The sequence below is a fragment of the Tachyglossus aculeatus genome, chromosome 16, assembly GCF_015852505.1.
Source record: "Tachyglossus aculeatus isolate mTacAcu1 chromosome 16, mTacAcu1.pri, whole genome shotgun sequence".
Taxonomy (NCBI): domain Eukaryota; kingdom Metazoa; phylum Chordata; class Mammalia; order Monotremata; family Tachyglossidae; genus Tachyglossus; species Tachyglossus aculeatus.
In genome coordinates, this window is record NC_052081.1 from 41,441,502 (window position 1) to 41,458,697 (window position 17,196).

At 45.8% G+C, this 17,196-nt stretch overlaps 1 protein-coding gene across 1 annotated transcript; it reads left to right on the forward strand.

Annotated features, from left to right (window-relative positions):
- The first annotated feature begins 272 nt into the window (after positions 1 to 272).
- MRPS15 (mitochondrial ribosomal protein S15) lies at positions 273 to 15,878 on the forward strand. The gene is made up of 8 exons (XM_038758634.1): positions 273 to 339; positions 4,710 to 4,760; positions 6,786 to 6,861; positions 8,324 to 8,372; positions 9,667 to 9,751; positions 13,050 to 13,108; positions 13,976 to 14,167; positions 15,406 to 15,878. The coding sequence occupies exons 1-8, from the start codon at positions 273 to 275 to the stop codon at positions 15,496 to 15,498; spliced, it is 672 nt and encodes a 223-aa protein (XP_038614562.1). The 3' UTR covers positions 15,499 to 15,878.
- The last annotated feature ends 1,318 nt before the right edge of the window (positions 15,879 to 17,196 follow it).

The window sequence follows — 17,196 nt, forward strand, 5'->3', positions numbered from 1 at the left end:
TGAATGAATGTATTATTCTAACTCTAGTCAGGCTCTACGGGCGGGGGTTTTGGGCGCAGGCCGGGCGGCTTCCGGCCGAGCCGCTCGGCGTTCGGCAGGCTCGGCCCCGAGGCGGCGCCCCATTGGTCGAGGCGGGGCCGGCGGGCCGCGATCGATCCTCTCGGCGTTCGGCGCTCGCCCCGAGGCCGCTCTCCATTGGTCGGGGCCTGGCCAAGATGGCGGCGCCCATGCGGGCGCTGGGGGCGGACATGTTGCGGGCGCTGGGGGCGGACATGTTGCGGCGGGCGGCGCGGCCGGTCCTGAGCGCGGTGCTGGGCCGCGGCCTGCCCGGAGGAGGAGGTGCGGGGGGCAGGAGGGAAGATCTGCCGCAGGGGGATGGATCCTTTGAGGAGCTGCTTGGCTCGAGAGCCACAGGTTCTGGGTTCTAATCCCGCCTCCCCCACGTGTCTGCTGTGTCACCTTGGGCATCTCACTTCTCTGAGCCTCAATCAATCAATCAGTTGTATTTATTGAGCGCTTACTGTGTGCAGAGCACTGGACTAAGCGCTTGGGAAGTCCAAGTTGGCAACACATAGAGACGGTCCCACCCCACAGTGGGCTCACAGTCTAGAAGACTGTGTGCAGGGCACTGTCCTAATAATAATAATAGTGATGGTATTTATTCATTCAGTCGTATTTACTGAGTGCTTACTGTGTGCTGAGCACTGGACTAAGCGCTTGGGAAGTCCAAGTTGGCAACACATAGAGACGGTCCCTACCCCACAGTGGGCTCTCAGTCTAGAAGACTGTGGAGCCCTGACTGTGTGCAGGGTACTGTCCTAATAACAATAATAATAATGATGGCATTTATTCATTCAATCGTATTTACTGAGCGCTTACTGTGCGCAGAGCACTGGACTAGGCGCTTGGGAAGTCCCAAGTTGGCAACACATAGAGACGGGCCCTACCCCACAGTGGGCTCACAGTCTAGAAGACTGTGGAGCCCTGACTGTGTGCAGGGCACTGTCCTAATAACAATAATAATAATGATGGCATTTATTCATTCAATCGTATTTATTGAGCGCTTACTGTGTGCAGAGCACTGGACTAAGCGCTTGGGAAGTCCAAGTTGGCAACACATAGAGACGGGCCTTACCCCACAGTGGGCTCACAGTCTAGATGACTGTGGAGCCCTGACTGTGGGCAGGGCACTGTCCTAATAACAATAATAATAATGATGGCATTTATTCATTCAATCGTATTTATTGAGCGCTTACTATGTGCTGAGCACTGGACTAAGCGCTTGGGAAGTCCAAGTTGGCAACACATAGAGATGGTCCCTACCCCACAGTGGGCTCACAGTCTAGAAGACTGGAGCCCTGACTGTGTGCAGGGCACTGTCCTAATAACAATAATAATAATGATGGCATTTATTAATTCAATCGTATTTATTGAGCGCTTACTGTGTGCTGAGCACTGGACTAAGCGCTTGGGAAGTCCAAAATGGCAACACATAGAGACGGTCCCTACCCTACAGTGGGCTCACAGTCTAGAAGACTGTGGAGCCCCTACTGTGTGCAGGGCACTGTCCTAATAACAGTAATAATAATGATGGCATTTATTCATTCAATCGTATTTATTGAGCGCTTACTGTGTGCAGAGCACTGGACTAAGCGCTTGGGAAGTCCAAGTTGGCAACACATAGAGACGGGCCCTACCCCACAGTGGGCTCACAGTCTAGACGACTGTGGAGCCCTGACTGTGGGCAGGGCACTGTCCTAATAACAATAATAATAATGATGGCATTTATTCATTCAATCGTATTTATTGAGCGCTTACTGTGTGCAGAGCACTGTACTAAGCGCCTGGGAAGTCCAAGTTGGCAACACATAGAGATGGTCCCTACCCAACAGTGGGCTCACAGTCTAGACGACTGTGGAGTTCTGACTGTGTGCAGGGCACTGTCCTAATAACAATAATAATAATGATGGCATTTATTCATTCAATCGTATTTATTGAGCGCTTACTGTGTGCAGAGCACTGGACTAAGCGCTTGGGAAGTCCAAGTTGGCAACACATAGAGACGGGCCTTACCCCACAGTGGGCTCACAGTCTAGATGACTGTGGAGCCCTGACTGTGGGCAGGGCACTGTCCTAATAACAATAATAATAATGATGGCATTTATTCATTCAATCGTATTTATTGAGCGCTTACTATGTGCTGAGCACTGGACTAAGCGCTTGGGAAGTCCAAGTTGGCAACACATAGAGATGGTCCCTACCCCACAGTGGGCTCACAGTCTAGAAGACTGGAGCCCTGACTGTGTGCAGGGCACTGTCCTAATAACAATAATAATAATGATGGCATTTATTAATTCAATCGTATTTATTGAGCGCTTACTGTGTGCTGAGCACTGGACTAAGCGCTTGGGAAGTCCAAAATGGCAACACATAGAGACGGTCCCTACCCTACAGTGGGCTCACAGTCTAGAAGACTGTGGAGCCCCTACTGTGTGCAGGGCACTGTCCTAATAACAGTAATAATAATGATGGCATTTATTCATTCAATCGTATTTATTGAGCGCTTACTGTGTGCAGAGCACTGGACTAAGCGCTTGGGAAGTCCAAGTTGGCAACACATAGAGACGGGCCCTACCCCACAGTGGGCTCACAGTCTAGACGACTGTGGAGCCCTGACTGTGGGCAGGGCACTGTCCTAATAACAATAATAATAATGATGGCATTTATTCATTCAATCGTATTTATTGAGCGCTTACTGTGTGCAGAGCACTGGACTAAGCGCTTGGGAAGTCCAAGATGGCAACACATAGAGACGGTCCCTACCCCACAGTGGGCTCACAGTCTAGACGACTGTGGAGCCCTGACTGTGGGCAGGGCACTGTCCTAATAACAATAATAATAATGATGGCATTTATTCATTCAATCGTATTTATTGAGATCTTACAGTGTGCAGAGCACTGGACTAAGCGCTTGGGAAGTCCAAGTTGGCAACACATAGAGACGGTCCCACCCCACAGTGGGCTCACAGTCTAGAAGACTGTGTGCAGGGCACTGTCCTAATAATAATAATAGTGATGGCATTTATCCATTCAATCGTATTTATTGAGCGCTTACTGTGTGCAGAGCACTGGACTAAGCGCTTGGGAAGTCCAAGTTGGCAACACATAGAGACGGTCCCTACCCCACAGCGGGCTCACAGTCTAGAAGACTGTGGAGCCCTGACTGTGTGCAGGGCACTGTCCTAATAACAATAATAATGATGATGGCATTTATTCATTCAATCGTATTTATTGAGCGCTTACTGTGTGCAGAGCACTGGACTAAGCGCTTGGGAAGTCCAAGTTGGCAACACATAGAGACGGTCCCTACCCCACAGCGGGCTCACAGTCTAGAAGACTGTGGAGCCCTGACTGTGTGCAGGGCACTGTCCTAATAACAATAATAATGATGATGGCATTTATTCATTCGATCGTATTTATTGAGCGCTTACTGTGTGCAGAGCACTGGACTAAGCGCTTGGGAAGTCCAAGTTGGCAACACATAGAGACGGTCCCTACCCTACAGTGGGCTCACAGTCTAGAAGGGGGAGACAGAGAACAAAACAAAACATATTCATATGTTTGTACGGATTTATTACCCTATTTATTTTACTTGTACATATTTATTCTATTTATCATGTTTTGTTTTGCTGTCTACAGACTGTGAGCCCACTGTTGGGTAGGGACCATCTCTATATAATAATAATAATAATGATGGCATTTGTTAAGCGCTTACTCTGTGCAGAGCACTGTTCTTCAAGGTGATCAAGTTGTCCCACGTGGGGCTCACAGTCTTAATCCCCATTTTACAGATGAGGGAACTGAGGCTCAGAGAATAATAGTAATGATGATGGCATTTGTTAAGCGCTTACTCTGTGCAGAGCACTGTTCTGCAAGGTGATCAAGTTATCCCACGTGGGGCTCACAGTCTTAATCCCCATTTTACAGATGAGGGAACTGAGGCACAGAGAATAATAATGATGGCATTTGTTCAGTGCTTACTATGTGCAGAGCACTGTTCTAAGCACTGAGGGGGATACGAGGTGATCAAGTTGTCCCATGTGGGGCTCACAGTCCTAATCCCCATTTTACAGATGAGGGAACTGAGGCACAGAGAATAATAATAATAATGATGGCATTTGTTAAGCGCTTACTATGTGCATTCATTCATTCATTCAATAGCATTTATTGAGCACTTACTGTGTGCAGAGCACTGTACTAAGCGCTTGGGAAGTACAAGTTGGTAACAAACAGAAACGGTCCCTACCCAGAGCACTGGGGATACAAGGTGATCAAGTTGTCCCACGTGGGGCTCACAGTCTGAATCCCCATTTTACAGGTGAGGGAACTGAGGCCCAGAGAAGTGAAGTGACTTGCCCAAAGTCACACAGCTGACAAGTGGAGGAGCCGGGATTTGAACCGATGACCTCTGTCTCCAAAGCCCGGGCTCTTTCCACTGAGCCACGCTGCTTCTGCCCAAAGTCCCACAGCGGACATTTGGCGGAGCCGGGATTTGAACCCATGACCTCCGACTCCAGAGCCCGCGCGCTTTTCCACTGACCCACGTTGGTTCTCGTAATAATAATGGTATTTGTTAAACACCTTGGGGGCAGGCCAAAACGCTGGGTTTGGAAGGGAGGCCTCTAATTCCTGCCTTTCTGACTCTTCCAGGAGGCCACCTCCTCCGCCAGGCAGTCCGGAATTTCGCAGCCAAGAAACAAGGTAAGGACCCCGGGACCTGTCCTCCCAGTAGGAAAAGAAGCCCAGTTGGTTGTTAAGTTCTTACTATGTGCCAAGAACTGTCTAATCATCATCATCATCATCATCACAATGGTATTTGAGTGCATAGTATGTACCAGAAGCTGCCTAATAGACTGTGAGCCCGCTGTTGGGTAGGGACTGTCTCTAGATGTTGCAAACTTGTACTTCCCAAGCGCTTAGTACAGTGCTCTGCACACAGTAAGCGCTCAATAAATACGATTGAATAATAATAATAATAATGATATTTGTTAAGCCCTTACTATGTCCCAGGAACTGCCAAATCATCATAATAATAATAATGACTGAGCCCCCTCCTTCCTCTCCCCCTCCCCGTCCCCCCTTCCCCTCCCCACAGCACTTGTATATATGTTTGTACGGATTTATTACTCTATTTATTTATTTTATTTGTACATATTTATTCTATTTATTTTATTTTGTTAGTATGTTTTGTTTTGTTGTCTGCCTCCCCCTCCTAGACTGTGAGCCCGCTGTTGGGCAGGGACCGTCTCTATATGTTGCCAACTTGGACTTCCCAAGCGCTTAGTCCAGTGCTCTGCACACAGTAAGCGCTCAATAAATACGATTGAATGAATGAATGAATGAAAGTACCAGGAACTCCAAATCATAACAATAATAATGACTGAGCCCCCTCCTTCCTCTCCCCCTCCTCCCCACCCCTCTGCCTTACCTCCTTCCCTTCCCCACAGCACCTGTATATGTTTATATATGTTTGTACTGATTTATTACTCTATTTATTTTATTTGTACATATTTCTTCTATTTTATTTTGTTAATATGTTTTGTTTTGTTGTCTGCCTCCCACTTCTAGACTGTGAGCCCACCATTGGGTAGGGACCATCTCTATATGTTGTCAACTTGTACTTCCCAAGCGCTTAGTACAGTGCTGTGCACACAGTAAGCGCTCAGTAAATATGATTGAATGAATGAATGAAAATACCAGGGAACTGCCAAATCATCATAATAATAATAATAATGACTGAGCCCCCTCCTTCCTCGCCCCCTCCTCCCCACCCCTCCGCCTTACCTCCTTCCCCTCCCCACAGCACCTGTATATGTGTATATATGTTTGTACGGATTTATTACTCTATTTTATTTGTACATATTTCTTCTGTTTTATTTTGTTAATATGTTTTGTTTTGTTGTCTGCCTCCCCCTTCTAGACTGTGAGCCTGCCATTGGGTAGGGACCATCTCTATATGTTGACAACTTGGACTTCCCAAGTGCTTAGTCCAGTGCTCTGCACACAGTAAGCGCTCAATAAATACGATTGAATGAATGAATGAATATCCACCATTTTCTATTGCAGTCTATTTTTAAAAGTAGCTGCAGAATTTGATTATGTGCTACCTCCTTCCCCTCCCCACAGCACCTGTATATATATATATATTTGTACAAATGTATTACTGTATTTATTTTACTTGTACATGTTTACTATTCTATTTATTTTGTTAATGATGTGCACATAGCTTTAATTCCATTTGTTCTGTCGATTTTGACACCTGTCTACATGTTTCGTTTTGTTATCTGTGTCCCCCTTCTAGACTGTGAGCCCATTGTTGGGTAGGGACCGTCTCTCTATGTTGCCGACTTGTACTTCCCAAGCGCTTAGTACAGTGCTCTGCACACAGTAAGCGCTCAATAAATACTGTTGAATGAATGAATTATGTCTGTGGCTACAGTTTAAATCAGTAATTTGTGAAGTGTCCAAAGTTTGCAGTACTGAGGTTACAACTGGTGTTGACCTCAAGGAACCTGCAGTCTGAGAGAATTGAGGAGAGGCCACGCTTCAAAGAAACACTCAATTTTAAAAACGAATATACGATGCATAGGATCTCGTCAAATAAGTCTGTGATCAGTACCAGTCATGATTAGTGCAGACGTGGTTAAATCGTCGTTTAGACCAAGGTTCAGGGATATCAGGCTTTTTGAAAATCTGTAAAAGCTGACAACTTCTGTTTTCCTCTAGTACTTCCCAGTCAAGTGGACGATCTTCCTTCCTCCATGCTGCGGCAGGATTTCCGCAACGTCCCAGGAATCGACAAGTACGTGGAGAGGAAGAGGGACGTGGGAGAGTGGAGGGGACTCAATAGTGGGAAGGGATCCGTTTCCCTAAAACAAAACCAAAAAAAAAAAAAACCATATACACACAGGATGACCCAACCAATCCATGAGTCATTAGCCAAGCACTGTTTTCAGCACTTGGGAGAGTACAGCAGAATAATTTTACGTGATCACTGCTCCCAAGGAGCTCCAAATCCGACAAACCCAAGCTGGAGAGAGCTCAGTCTGGATCAAAGAAGTTGAGGCCACGGGAGCAAGAGAAGCAACGTGGCCTAGTGGCTAGAGCACAGGCTTGGGAGTCGGAAAGATGTGGGTTCAAATCCCTGCTCCGCCACTTGCATCCTGGGTGACCGTGGGCAAGTCACTTCACTTCTCTGGGCCACTGTTCCCTCATCTGTAAAATGGGGATTAAGTCTGTGAGCCCCACGTGGGACGGTCCAAACTGATGATCTTGTATCTACCCCTGTGCTGAGTACAGTGCCTGACACGTAGTAAGTGCTTAAGAAAGGCCATTAAAAAATAAAATGCTGTTCCTTTTACGTCCACAGAAGGTATTGTTGTTAGAGGCGGTCGAGGAAGGGATTGGGCATACACCTGGAATTTGGCCTCCAGCTTCTGCTGAAGTCCCCTGACAAATACTGATAAGTAATTCTGAGAGGAAGGGGCTCCAGATAGTCTTTCTCCTCAACCCTCCCCTTCTCTCCTTTCAACCTTTTAGCCTCCCTCAACTTACAGTTCTTCTAAACTGTGAGCCCGCTGTTGGGTAGGGACCGTCTCTATATGTTGCCAACTTGGACTTCCCAAGCTCTGCACACAGTAAGCGCTGAATAAGTACGATTGAATGAACGAATGAACTCCCTCAACCCCACAGCACACCTCTTTACGTTATATAGTATAAATCATCGTTTATATAATGTCTAGTCCTACGAGGGGAAATCTGAAACAATGGAAGCCCAGCAAAGAGCAACTACAACAGACCAGCGAAGAACCCCTTCGACAAGAGTACCAAGTAGAAGAAACGGCAAGTGGAATCGGGTTCTTGTCAGCTATCTGCTGTAGCTTGGCTAAGATTCCCTGTGAGCATCATCTCTGACCACAAAGGAAGATGGGGTATATGTCCTTTAATCTTTTGGAAACAGATCTCTCTCCTCCAGGGACACTCTGTTTTCAAAATAATCCGTTGCACCTTAGAAGTCAAAGCAGGTGGAATTGGGTTCTTGTCAGCTATCTGCTGTAGCTTGGCTAAGATTCCCTGTGAGCATCATCTCTGACCACAAAGGAAGATGGGGTATATGTCCTTTAATCTCTTGGAAACCGATCTCTGTCCTCCAGGGACACTCTGTTTTCAGAATAATCCGTTGCATCTTATAAGTCAAAGCACAAAGCTGGGATTCCTCCCCTCAACTTTGGTGTTCCCCACGGTAATCTCTCCCTTGTCCGCAGGGTCGATGACCTCGTGAAGAGAGTGTTGTCTTTGGAGATGGCCCCCATGGTGAGTTGGCCTCTTTCTTGCTGGGATCTCTGGGGAAGCCCGCAAACGTACCCCAGAGGCGTTGTCTCAGTACACAACTACCACCTGCTGGAGTTTTCTCCTGTTTTGGCCTTTGCCCTCCTGGAGTTTATAACCAGCCCTCAGATCTAGAAGCGATAGTATTTAGCCAGTCAGTCCGTCGTATTTATCGAGAGCTTGCTGTGGGCAGAGCACTGTACTAAACGCTTGGGAGAGTGCAGTGTAAGAATATAACAGACACATTCCCTGCCCTCAACAAGCTTATTTATTAAGCGCTCACTGTGTGCAGAGCACTGTACTGCGTGCTCGGAAAAAACCCATCATCAGGCAGGGGTTAGACGAAGTCCCTGGCCCTTGAGGGGTTCACACTGTAAGTATAAGATGTGCATGGCCTAGTGGAAAGAGCTTGGGCCTGGGAATCAGAGAACTTGGGTTCTAATTCTGCCTTCCACTTTTTTTTAATGCTATTTGGTAAGCGCTTACTATGTGCGGGCACTGTTCAAAAGTGCTGGGGTAGATTGGTTGGACATGGCACGTGTTCCCACATGGGGCTCACAACCTTAACCCTCATTTTACAGATGAGGTAACTGAGGCACAGAGAAGTTGTTTGCTGGGTGGCCTTGGGCAGGTCACGTACCTTCTCCGTGCCTCACTTTACCTCATCTGGGAAATGGAGAAGAAGACTGGGAGCCCCAGGCGGGACACAGGCTGGCAGGCGGCAGCGCCGGGATTAGGACACAGGTCGGGCCTTGTACTGGTTTTTGTACACAGGGTAGCCAGCCCTGTCAATCAGTAGTATTTATCAATCAATCAATCGTATTTATTGAGCGCTTACTGTGTGCAGAGCACTGTACTAAGCGCTTGGGAAGTACAAGTTGGCAACATATAGAGACAGTCCCTACCCAACAGTGGGCTCACAGTCTAAAAGGGGGAGACAGAGAACAAAACCAAACATACTAACAAAATAAAATAAATAGAATAGATATGTACAAGTAAAATAAATAAATAAATGGAGTAATAAATATGTACAAGCATATACATATATACAAATGCTGTGGGGAAGGGAAGGAGGTAAGATGAGGGGGATGGAGAGGGGGGCGAGGGGGAGAGGAAGGAAGGGGTTCAATCTGGGAAGGCCTCCTGGAGGAGGTGAGCTGTGTATTCAAGAGGAGGCCAGGGCAAGTGGTGATGATTGAAGTTTGGGGTGACTCTGGGTTGAAGGAGACCGCCACCCACCCCCAAAATCCTCATTTGTTTCCTCCTTTCCTCCTTACAGAAGGAGAAGCTCAAGATAAAGAAAGAGCAGATGGTAAGCAAGGTCTCAGCCAATCCAGAAGACACGAGTTCCCTCGAAGCCCGAGGTCAGTTAGAAGATGAACAAAGGGTAGATTTGCATGGGGTACTGAATTTTATGGCATTGCCGGGCGTGGGTGAGAAGCAGCGTGGCGTGGACCTGGGCATCAGTAGGATCTGGGGTCTAATCCCAGCTTTCCCAATTGCCTGCTGTGTGAACTTGGGCAAGTCACTCACTTCTCTGTGCCTCAGTTTCCTCAACTGTAAAATAGGGATACCTGTTCTCCCTCATATTCATTCACTCGATCGTATTTATTGAGCGCTTACTGTGTGCAGAGCACTGTACTAAGTGCTTGGGAAGTCCAAGTTGGCAACACATAGAGACGGTCCCTACCCAACAGCGGGCTCACAGTCTAGAAGGGGGAGACAGAGAACAAAACAAAACATATTAACAAAATAAAATAATTAGAATAAACATGTACAAATAAATACTTAGACTGTGAGCCCCATGTGTCTGACCTAATTAACTCGTACCTACCCAAGTGCTTACAACAGTGTTTGACACATGGTAAGCACTTAACAGATACCATTAAAAAAAAAAATCCAGAGCTGCCAAGGGAGGGCAGAACCCAGTTATATTTCAGTGATTGGAGTTCCGTTTGGAAGTGGAAACTAGAGATGCACCCTCAAGACTGGGAAATCTCAGGACCCTAGGCAAGTCCAAATTCCTTTCAACAGGGGCCCCATAGTAATAATAATTCAGTCGTATTTATTGAGCGCTTACTGTGTGCAGAGCACTGTACTAAGTGCTTGGGAAGTACAAGTCGGCAACATATAGAGACAGTCCCTACCCAACAATGGGCTCACAGTCTAGAAAGGGGAGACAGACAACAAAACAAGTAGACAGGTGTCAAAACCATCAGAATAATAATAATAACTGTCAAGCACTTAGTAATAATAATAATAATAATGGCATTTATTAAGCACTTACTATGTGCAAAGCAGTGTTCTAAGCGCTGAGGAGGTTACAAGGTGATCAGGTTGTCCCACGGGGGGCTCATGGTCTTAATCCCCATTTTACAGGTGAGGTAACTGAGGCACAGAGAAGTTAAGTGACTTGCCCAAAATCACACAGCTGACAATCGGCAGAGCTGGGATTTGAACCCATGACCTCTGACTCCAAAGCCCGGGCTCTTTCCACTGAGCCACGCTAGTGCAGTGCCTGGCACATAGTAAGCACTTACTAAGTGTCAGGCACTGAACTAAGCACTGAGACTGATAAAAAGTGCTCAGCGCTTAGAACAGTGCTTTGCACATAGTAAGCGCTTAATAAATGCCATTATTATTATTATTATAAAAGATAATAATTATGGTATTTGTTAACCACTTACTATGTGCCAAGCACCGTTCTAAGCTCTGGGGTAGATACAGGGTAATAAGGTTGCCCCACATGGGGCTCACACTTTTAGTCCCCATTTTACAGATGAGGTAACCGAAGCCCAGAGAAGTGAAGTGACTTGCCAAGGTCGCACAGTAGACCAGTGGCGGTGTAGGGATTAGAACCCACGTCCTCTGACTCCCAAGCCCGTGCTCTCTCCACTAAGCCACGCTGCTTCCCTATCAGGTCCCACGTGGGACTCACAGTCTAAGTCAGAGGGAGAACAAGTATTGAACAAATGTCGTCCCCCTCTCCATCCCCCCCCATCTTACCTCCTTCCCTACAGCACCTGTATATATGTATATATGTTTGTACATATTTATTACTCTATTTATTTATCTTGTACATATCTATTCTATTTATTTTATTTTGTTAGTATGTTTGGTTTTGTTCTCTGTCTCCCCATTCTAGACTGTGAGCCCGCTGTTGGGTAGGGACTGTCTCTATGTGTTGCCGACTTGTACTTCCCAAGCGCTTAGTACAGTGCTCTGCACACAGTAAGCGCTCAATAAATACGATTGATTGACTGAATCCCCATCTTGCAGATGAAGAAACTGAGACGCCGAGAAGTTCTCCTCTTCAACTGGGCTCTTTCCAGTTGGCCAGGCTGCTTCTTTTACTTGTACATATCTATTCTATTTATGTTATTTTGTGAGTATGTTTGGTTTTGTTCTCTGTCTCCCCCTTTTAGACTGTGATCCCACTGTTGGGTAGGGACTGTCTCTATGTGTTGCCAACTTGTACTTCCCAAGCGCTTAGTACAGTGCTCTGCACACAGTAAGCGCTCAATAAATACGATTGATGATGATGATGATGACTTCATTTCTCAGGCTCCTCTTCATCTTTCCTATCTACGTCCCCAGCCTCAGGCGAAATCTGGTGACTGAGAGAATGAGACCCAAGGTTCAGGACGAGACCTCATAGGGGCACGTGCTTAAGGGAAAGATGACACCCCAAACCCACCCGTCCCTTCTTTAAGAAGTCGCGCTCGGACCGTTCTAGGCTTCAGGACGGGGAGGGAGGGGGCAGGAAACACATCGCTTGAGCTGACCAGAGGCCAGTCACTCTCTTCTTTTGCCCCAAGGGTTGTAAAAGCCACATGAGCCTGTTTGAGATAGTTTCCGCCTCTGGGTTGACCGGGAAGCTGAATCGGCATACAACTTCTCAGAACCCAAACATTGCATGTCCTGTGCCTCGAAACTACTACCCTCCTTGCCGTTTTCAGAGTACAGAAAGGCCTATAACCTTCATCTTCTGCTTCCTTTTCCCCACTTCCTTTCCTCCTCCCCCACCCCAACCTCCCTCCATCGCAACAATAACTGTACGGGGTGAAGCAAGAGCTTGACATTCCCGCAGAGAGGGGCCTTGTGGATTCAGATGTCCGAAATGAAAACAAAGAGCCCCAAACTAGCTTGAGACATACTCCAGGGTGGACTTGAGATTAATCGGTTCATTAAGCCTTCGTTAATTTAGTGGCCAGTTACCTCATGGTGTATTTTTAAATGAAGGACTGTAAATAAGTGCTTAATAAATGCCATTATTATTATTATTACTGAGCACTTGGCAGTTATTATTATTATTATTCTGACGGTTTTGACACCTGTCTACTTGTTTTGTTGTCTGTCTCCCCCTTCTAGACTGTGAGCCCACTGTTGAGTAGGGACTGTCTCAATATGTTGCCAACTTGTACTTCCCAAGCACTTAATACAGTGCTGTGCACACAGTAAGCACTCAATAAATACGATTGATCAACTCGTGGGCAGGGAATGTGTCTGTCGTACCGTTATATTGTACTCTCCCAAGCGCTTAGTACGGTGCTCTGCACACAGTAGATGCTCAGTAAATGTGACTGATTGATTGATTGAAGGTTGCCAAAGGTCTCCTGAACCCCTTTGCTGCCCTAACAACCATATGGTTTGATTTTGCAGTTGCTGCCTTGACCGTCAAAATCCGCAGCTATGAAGAACACATGCAGAAGCACCACAAGGTGAGCCGTTTTTATTCCTTCCTCCCGCCCTTTGAGAAAGGTCACCTTCCCCAGGGAGAGCAGGGCAAAGCTGTTTCTTGTCCAGCTCTGAGGACTCGGTAGAACCGAGGCTCAGACACGACCGCATGCCAGCAGAAAACGGGGAGTCAGCCGCCGAGGGCAGACCTGCAGGATGCACTTCGCCAAGGAGGGAGTCGCCCTCTTTGAGGAAATCTTTGGGTGGAAAGAGACGAGGAGAAAACAGCACCAGGTGCTACAGACATCTGGGTTCTCGTCCCGGCTCTGCCACTTGTCTGCTGCTTCACCTTGGGCAAGTCACTTACTCCTCTGTGCCTCTGTTCCCTCATCTGTGAAATGGGGATTAAGAGTGAGAGCCCTCTGTGAGAAGCACATACGAGAAGCAGCGTGGCTCAGTGGAAAGAGCACAGGCTTTGGAGTCAGAGGTCATGAGTTCAAATCCGGGCTCCGCCAATTGTCAGCTGGGTGACTCTGGGCAAGTCACTTCTCTGTGTCTCAGTTCCCTCATCTGGAAAATGGGGGTTAAAACTGTGAGCCCCCCCGTGGGACAACCTTATCACCTTGTAACCTCCCCAGCGCTTAGAACAGTGCTTTGCACATAGTAAGCGCTTAACAAATACCATCGTCATCGTCATGTGGGACACGGACTGTGTCCAACCTGATTGGCTTGTATCTACCCCAGTGACTGGCACGTACTAAGTGTTTAACAAATGCCGTAAAAAAGTAAAAGAGAATACCTCTTCTCCGTCCTGTTGAGACTGTGGGAACCGATTATCTTGTGTCTATCCCAGCGCCTACCACATAGTAAGCACTTAAATACCACCATTATTATCATCGTGATTCCTGCAGGATAAAGCTCACAAGCGCTACCTGTTGATGTCTATCGACCAGCGAAAGAAAATGCTCAAAAACCTGCGACAGACCAACTACGAGGCCTTTGAGAAGACGTGCAAGGAACTGGGGATTGAGTACACCTTTCCTCCCCTATATTACCGGACCGCCACACGTCGCTGGGTGGCCAAGAAGGCTTTGTGCCTCAGGGTGAGGAGTTAGCGTTCGGCCTCATAGAAGGAGAGGAGAGGGAGGGGAGAGGATGGAGCACTGGGGATTAAGGTCCAGATGATCGTGCCGTCCCTTGTGCGCTGTGACAGTGGGGACATCTGAAGGTCTTCCGGGTCGAGTGGTGGTTTCACCACGTCCGAAGTTGGAAAGTTGGTGCTGGGTTGAGGGGGTGAGCCAGGCATCTAGATTCAAGGCCTGTGGGGCTCCCAGTGTCAACTTGGCCCCTCAACACCCTTCTGGTGTTTTCACCTGAAGAAAGAGAAGCGGCATGGCCCCGTGGGCAGAGCACGGGCCTAGGATTCAGAAGAACCTGGACTCTAATTCATTCAATCGTATGTATTGAGCGCTTACTGTGTGCAGAGCACTCCGCCACTTATCTGCCGGGTGACCTGGGGTAAGTCACTTCTCTGGGCCTAAGCTGGAAAATGGGGATTAAGGCTGTGAGGAAACTCCCTCTCAAACTCTGGCAGATTTTCTTCTCTTTCTAGTAAACAAGAAAGGACTTCAGACTGCGAGCCCACTGTTGGGTAGGGACTGTCTCTATATGTTGCCAACTTGTACTTCCCAAGCGCATAGTACAGTGTTCTGCACAAAGTAAGCGCTCAATAAATACGATTGATTGATTGATTATTTCTATGGATTTGTCAAAGGCTTACCGAATGCCAGACACTGTGGAACATACAATATCTGCACATCAGACTCAGTCCCTGCCTCATAAAGTGGAGGAAACTGAGACAGAGAGAAGTGAGTCACCTAAGTCACACTGTAGGGAAGGGGCAGGGCTGGGACTGGAACCCAGGCCTTCCGGATTCCCAAATCCATGCTTTTTCCTATGAGGGTAAACTGCTTTCTTTTGTGTCCTGCAATGGGATAATAATACTTGTTCACCGCCGTGTACTTCCCAAGCGCTTAGTACAGTGCTCTGCACACAGTAAGCGCTCAATAAATACGATTGAATGAATGAATGTGGGACAGGGACTGTGTCCAACCTGATTAGTTTGCATCTACTCCAGTGCTCAGTACAGTATCCGGCATATAGTAAGCCCTTAACAAATACCATTAAAAAAAAAAAAGAACAGGTCTGAGAGCCTTCTGAATAGTCTCTGTCAGAAAATAGGGGAGCGAGATATCTAATGCAGTGGTCTTTGGGAGAGTTAATTGCAAGAATAAAAATGTATTTTCTGTCTTGTCTCTTTCTCTTATCCCACACCGTGTAGGTTTACCAAGAAACACAGAAGTTGAAGAAACTGAAAAAGCAAGAAGCGACGTTAAAAGCTGCCAAGTCTGAAGTGTCAGAAACCCCAGTTTAACATGGCCCCGATACTTTCCTAAACCGATCTGTGTTCAACGTTGAATTCATATGAAGAGCTGCCTCTTTTTGCAGAAATTGAATAAATTGTTTTAAAACCCCTACACCTTGTGTCAGGGGAAGGGCACTGCCCCAGGAGAAGTGTGAAGAACGGAAGAAAGAAATCTCTGGCCAGTTTTTTCTCAGCGGCCAGTGTGGGGTGGTTTCCATTCGCATGAGGTGGTTTCCAATTGCATAATGTCGCACCATAATCTGAATGATGTGGTGCTCTTTTTATGTTTATTAAGTTTCCAAGAGAGTACAGTGCTCTGTATACTGTGAACCCTTTGGGCCTCTGCAAAACAAGTTTGTACATCCATTAAAAAACATTATCATAGAGTTCTAAATTCTCTAAGTTACTGGAACTGGGAAAATGCTATTACATTTAGGGTTTATTGTAAATGGGCTTGTTAAAAAATACAGTTTAATATAATTCTGTGTGAAATGCCTTAACTTAAGGCAGATGGAAGGTAAAAAAAGGCCCTCTATTTTTTCCCAGACAGGTTTTCCCAGCTATTAATAGTTTGTTCTAGATTCCATCCCTCAGGGAAAAGGAAAGTAGTCCTTGGGAGAAACAGAAAGTCCCCATTTCTCAATTTATCATCAGGGAATAATTCATTCTATTTTCCTATCTATGGAATAGGAAATTATTGAGTCTTGAGGGAGGCATTCATTCATTCAATCATATTTATTGAGTACTTACTGTGTGCAGAGCACTGTACTAAGCGCTTGGGAAGTACAAGTTGGCAACATATAGAGACGGATTCTAATCCCACTTGAGCCACTTGTCTACCGTCACCTTAGTGCCTCTGTTTTCTCATCTGTAAAATGGGGATTAAATGCTATTCCTATTTAGACTGAATGTCCCATATTGGACAGGGAATGCGTCCAATTCGATTAACTCTCTATCTATTACCAATGCTCAGTATAGTTCCTGGTACATTCATTCATTCAATCATATTCATTCATTCATTCAATCGTATTTATTGAGCGTTTACTGCGTGCAGAGCACTGGACTAAGCGCTTGGGAAGTCCAAGTTGGCAACATAGACGGTCCCTACCCAACAGTGGGCTCACAGTCTAAAAGGGGGAGACAGACAACAAAACAAAACATATTAACAGAATAAAATAAATAGAATAAATATGTACAAGTAAAATAAATCAATAAGTAGAGTAATAAATATGTACAGTAATAAATAAATATAAAGTATTTAAAGTAATATATATAATATATATTATACTATAATATATTATACTAATATAATATACTAATATATAATAAAATATATATTTTTATGCATTATTATATGTTAGTATTATATATTCGTATGATAATATAGAATGTAATATATATTATATGGTAGTATATAAAGTAATATATATTATATAGTATATAAAGTAATATTTTAAGTATATAACGTAATGATAAATTAAATGAATAAATATAGATAAACATAAAAGTAAATATTTATATAAATATAAATATAACTTTATAAGTAATAAATATATACAGGTGCTGTGGGAGAGGGAAGGAGGTAAGGTGGGGGGGATAGAGAGGAAGGAGGGGGCTCAGTCTGGGATTTATTGAGCGCTTACTGTGTGCATCGCACTGTACTAAGCGCTTGGGAAGTACAAGTTGGGTACATAGTAAGCGCTGAAC

What these genes read in the sequence shown, in the direction of transcription:
- MRPS15 (XM_038758634.1), top strand. Translation starts at nt 273, where the DNA reads ATGTTGCGGCGGGCGGCGCGGCCGGTCCTGAGCGCGGTGCTGGGCCGC. An exon ending in CGGCCTGCCCGGAGGAGGAG is followed by an intron (nt 340 to 4,709) that starts GTGCGGGGGGCA and finishes TGACTCTTCCAG; the next exon opens with GAGGCCACCTCCTCCGCCAG. An exon ending in AACGTCCCAGGAATCGACAA is followed by an intron (nt 6,862 to 8,323) that starts GTACGTGGAGAG and finishes CCTTGTCCGCAG; the next exon opens with GGTCGATGACCTCGTGAAGA.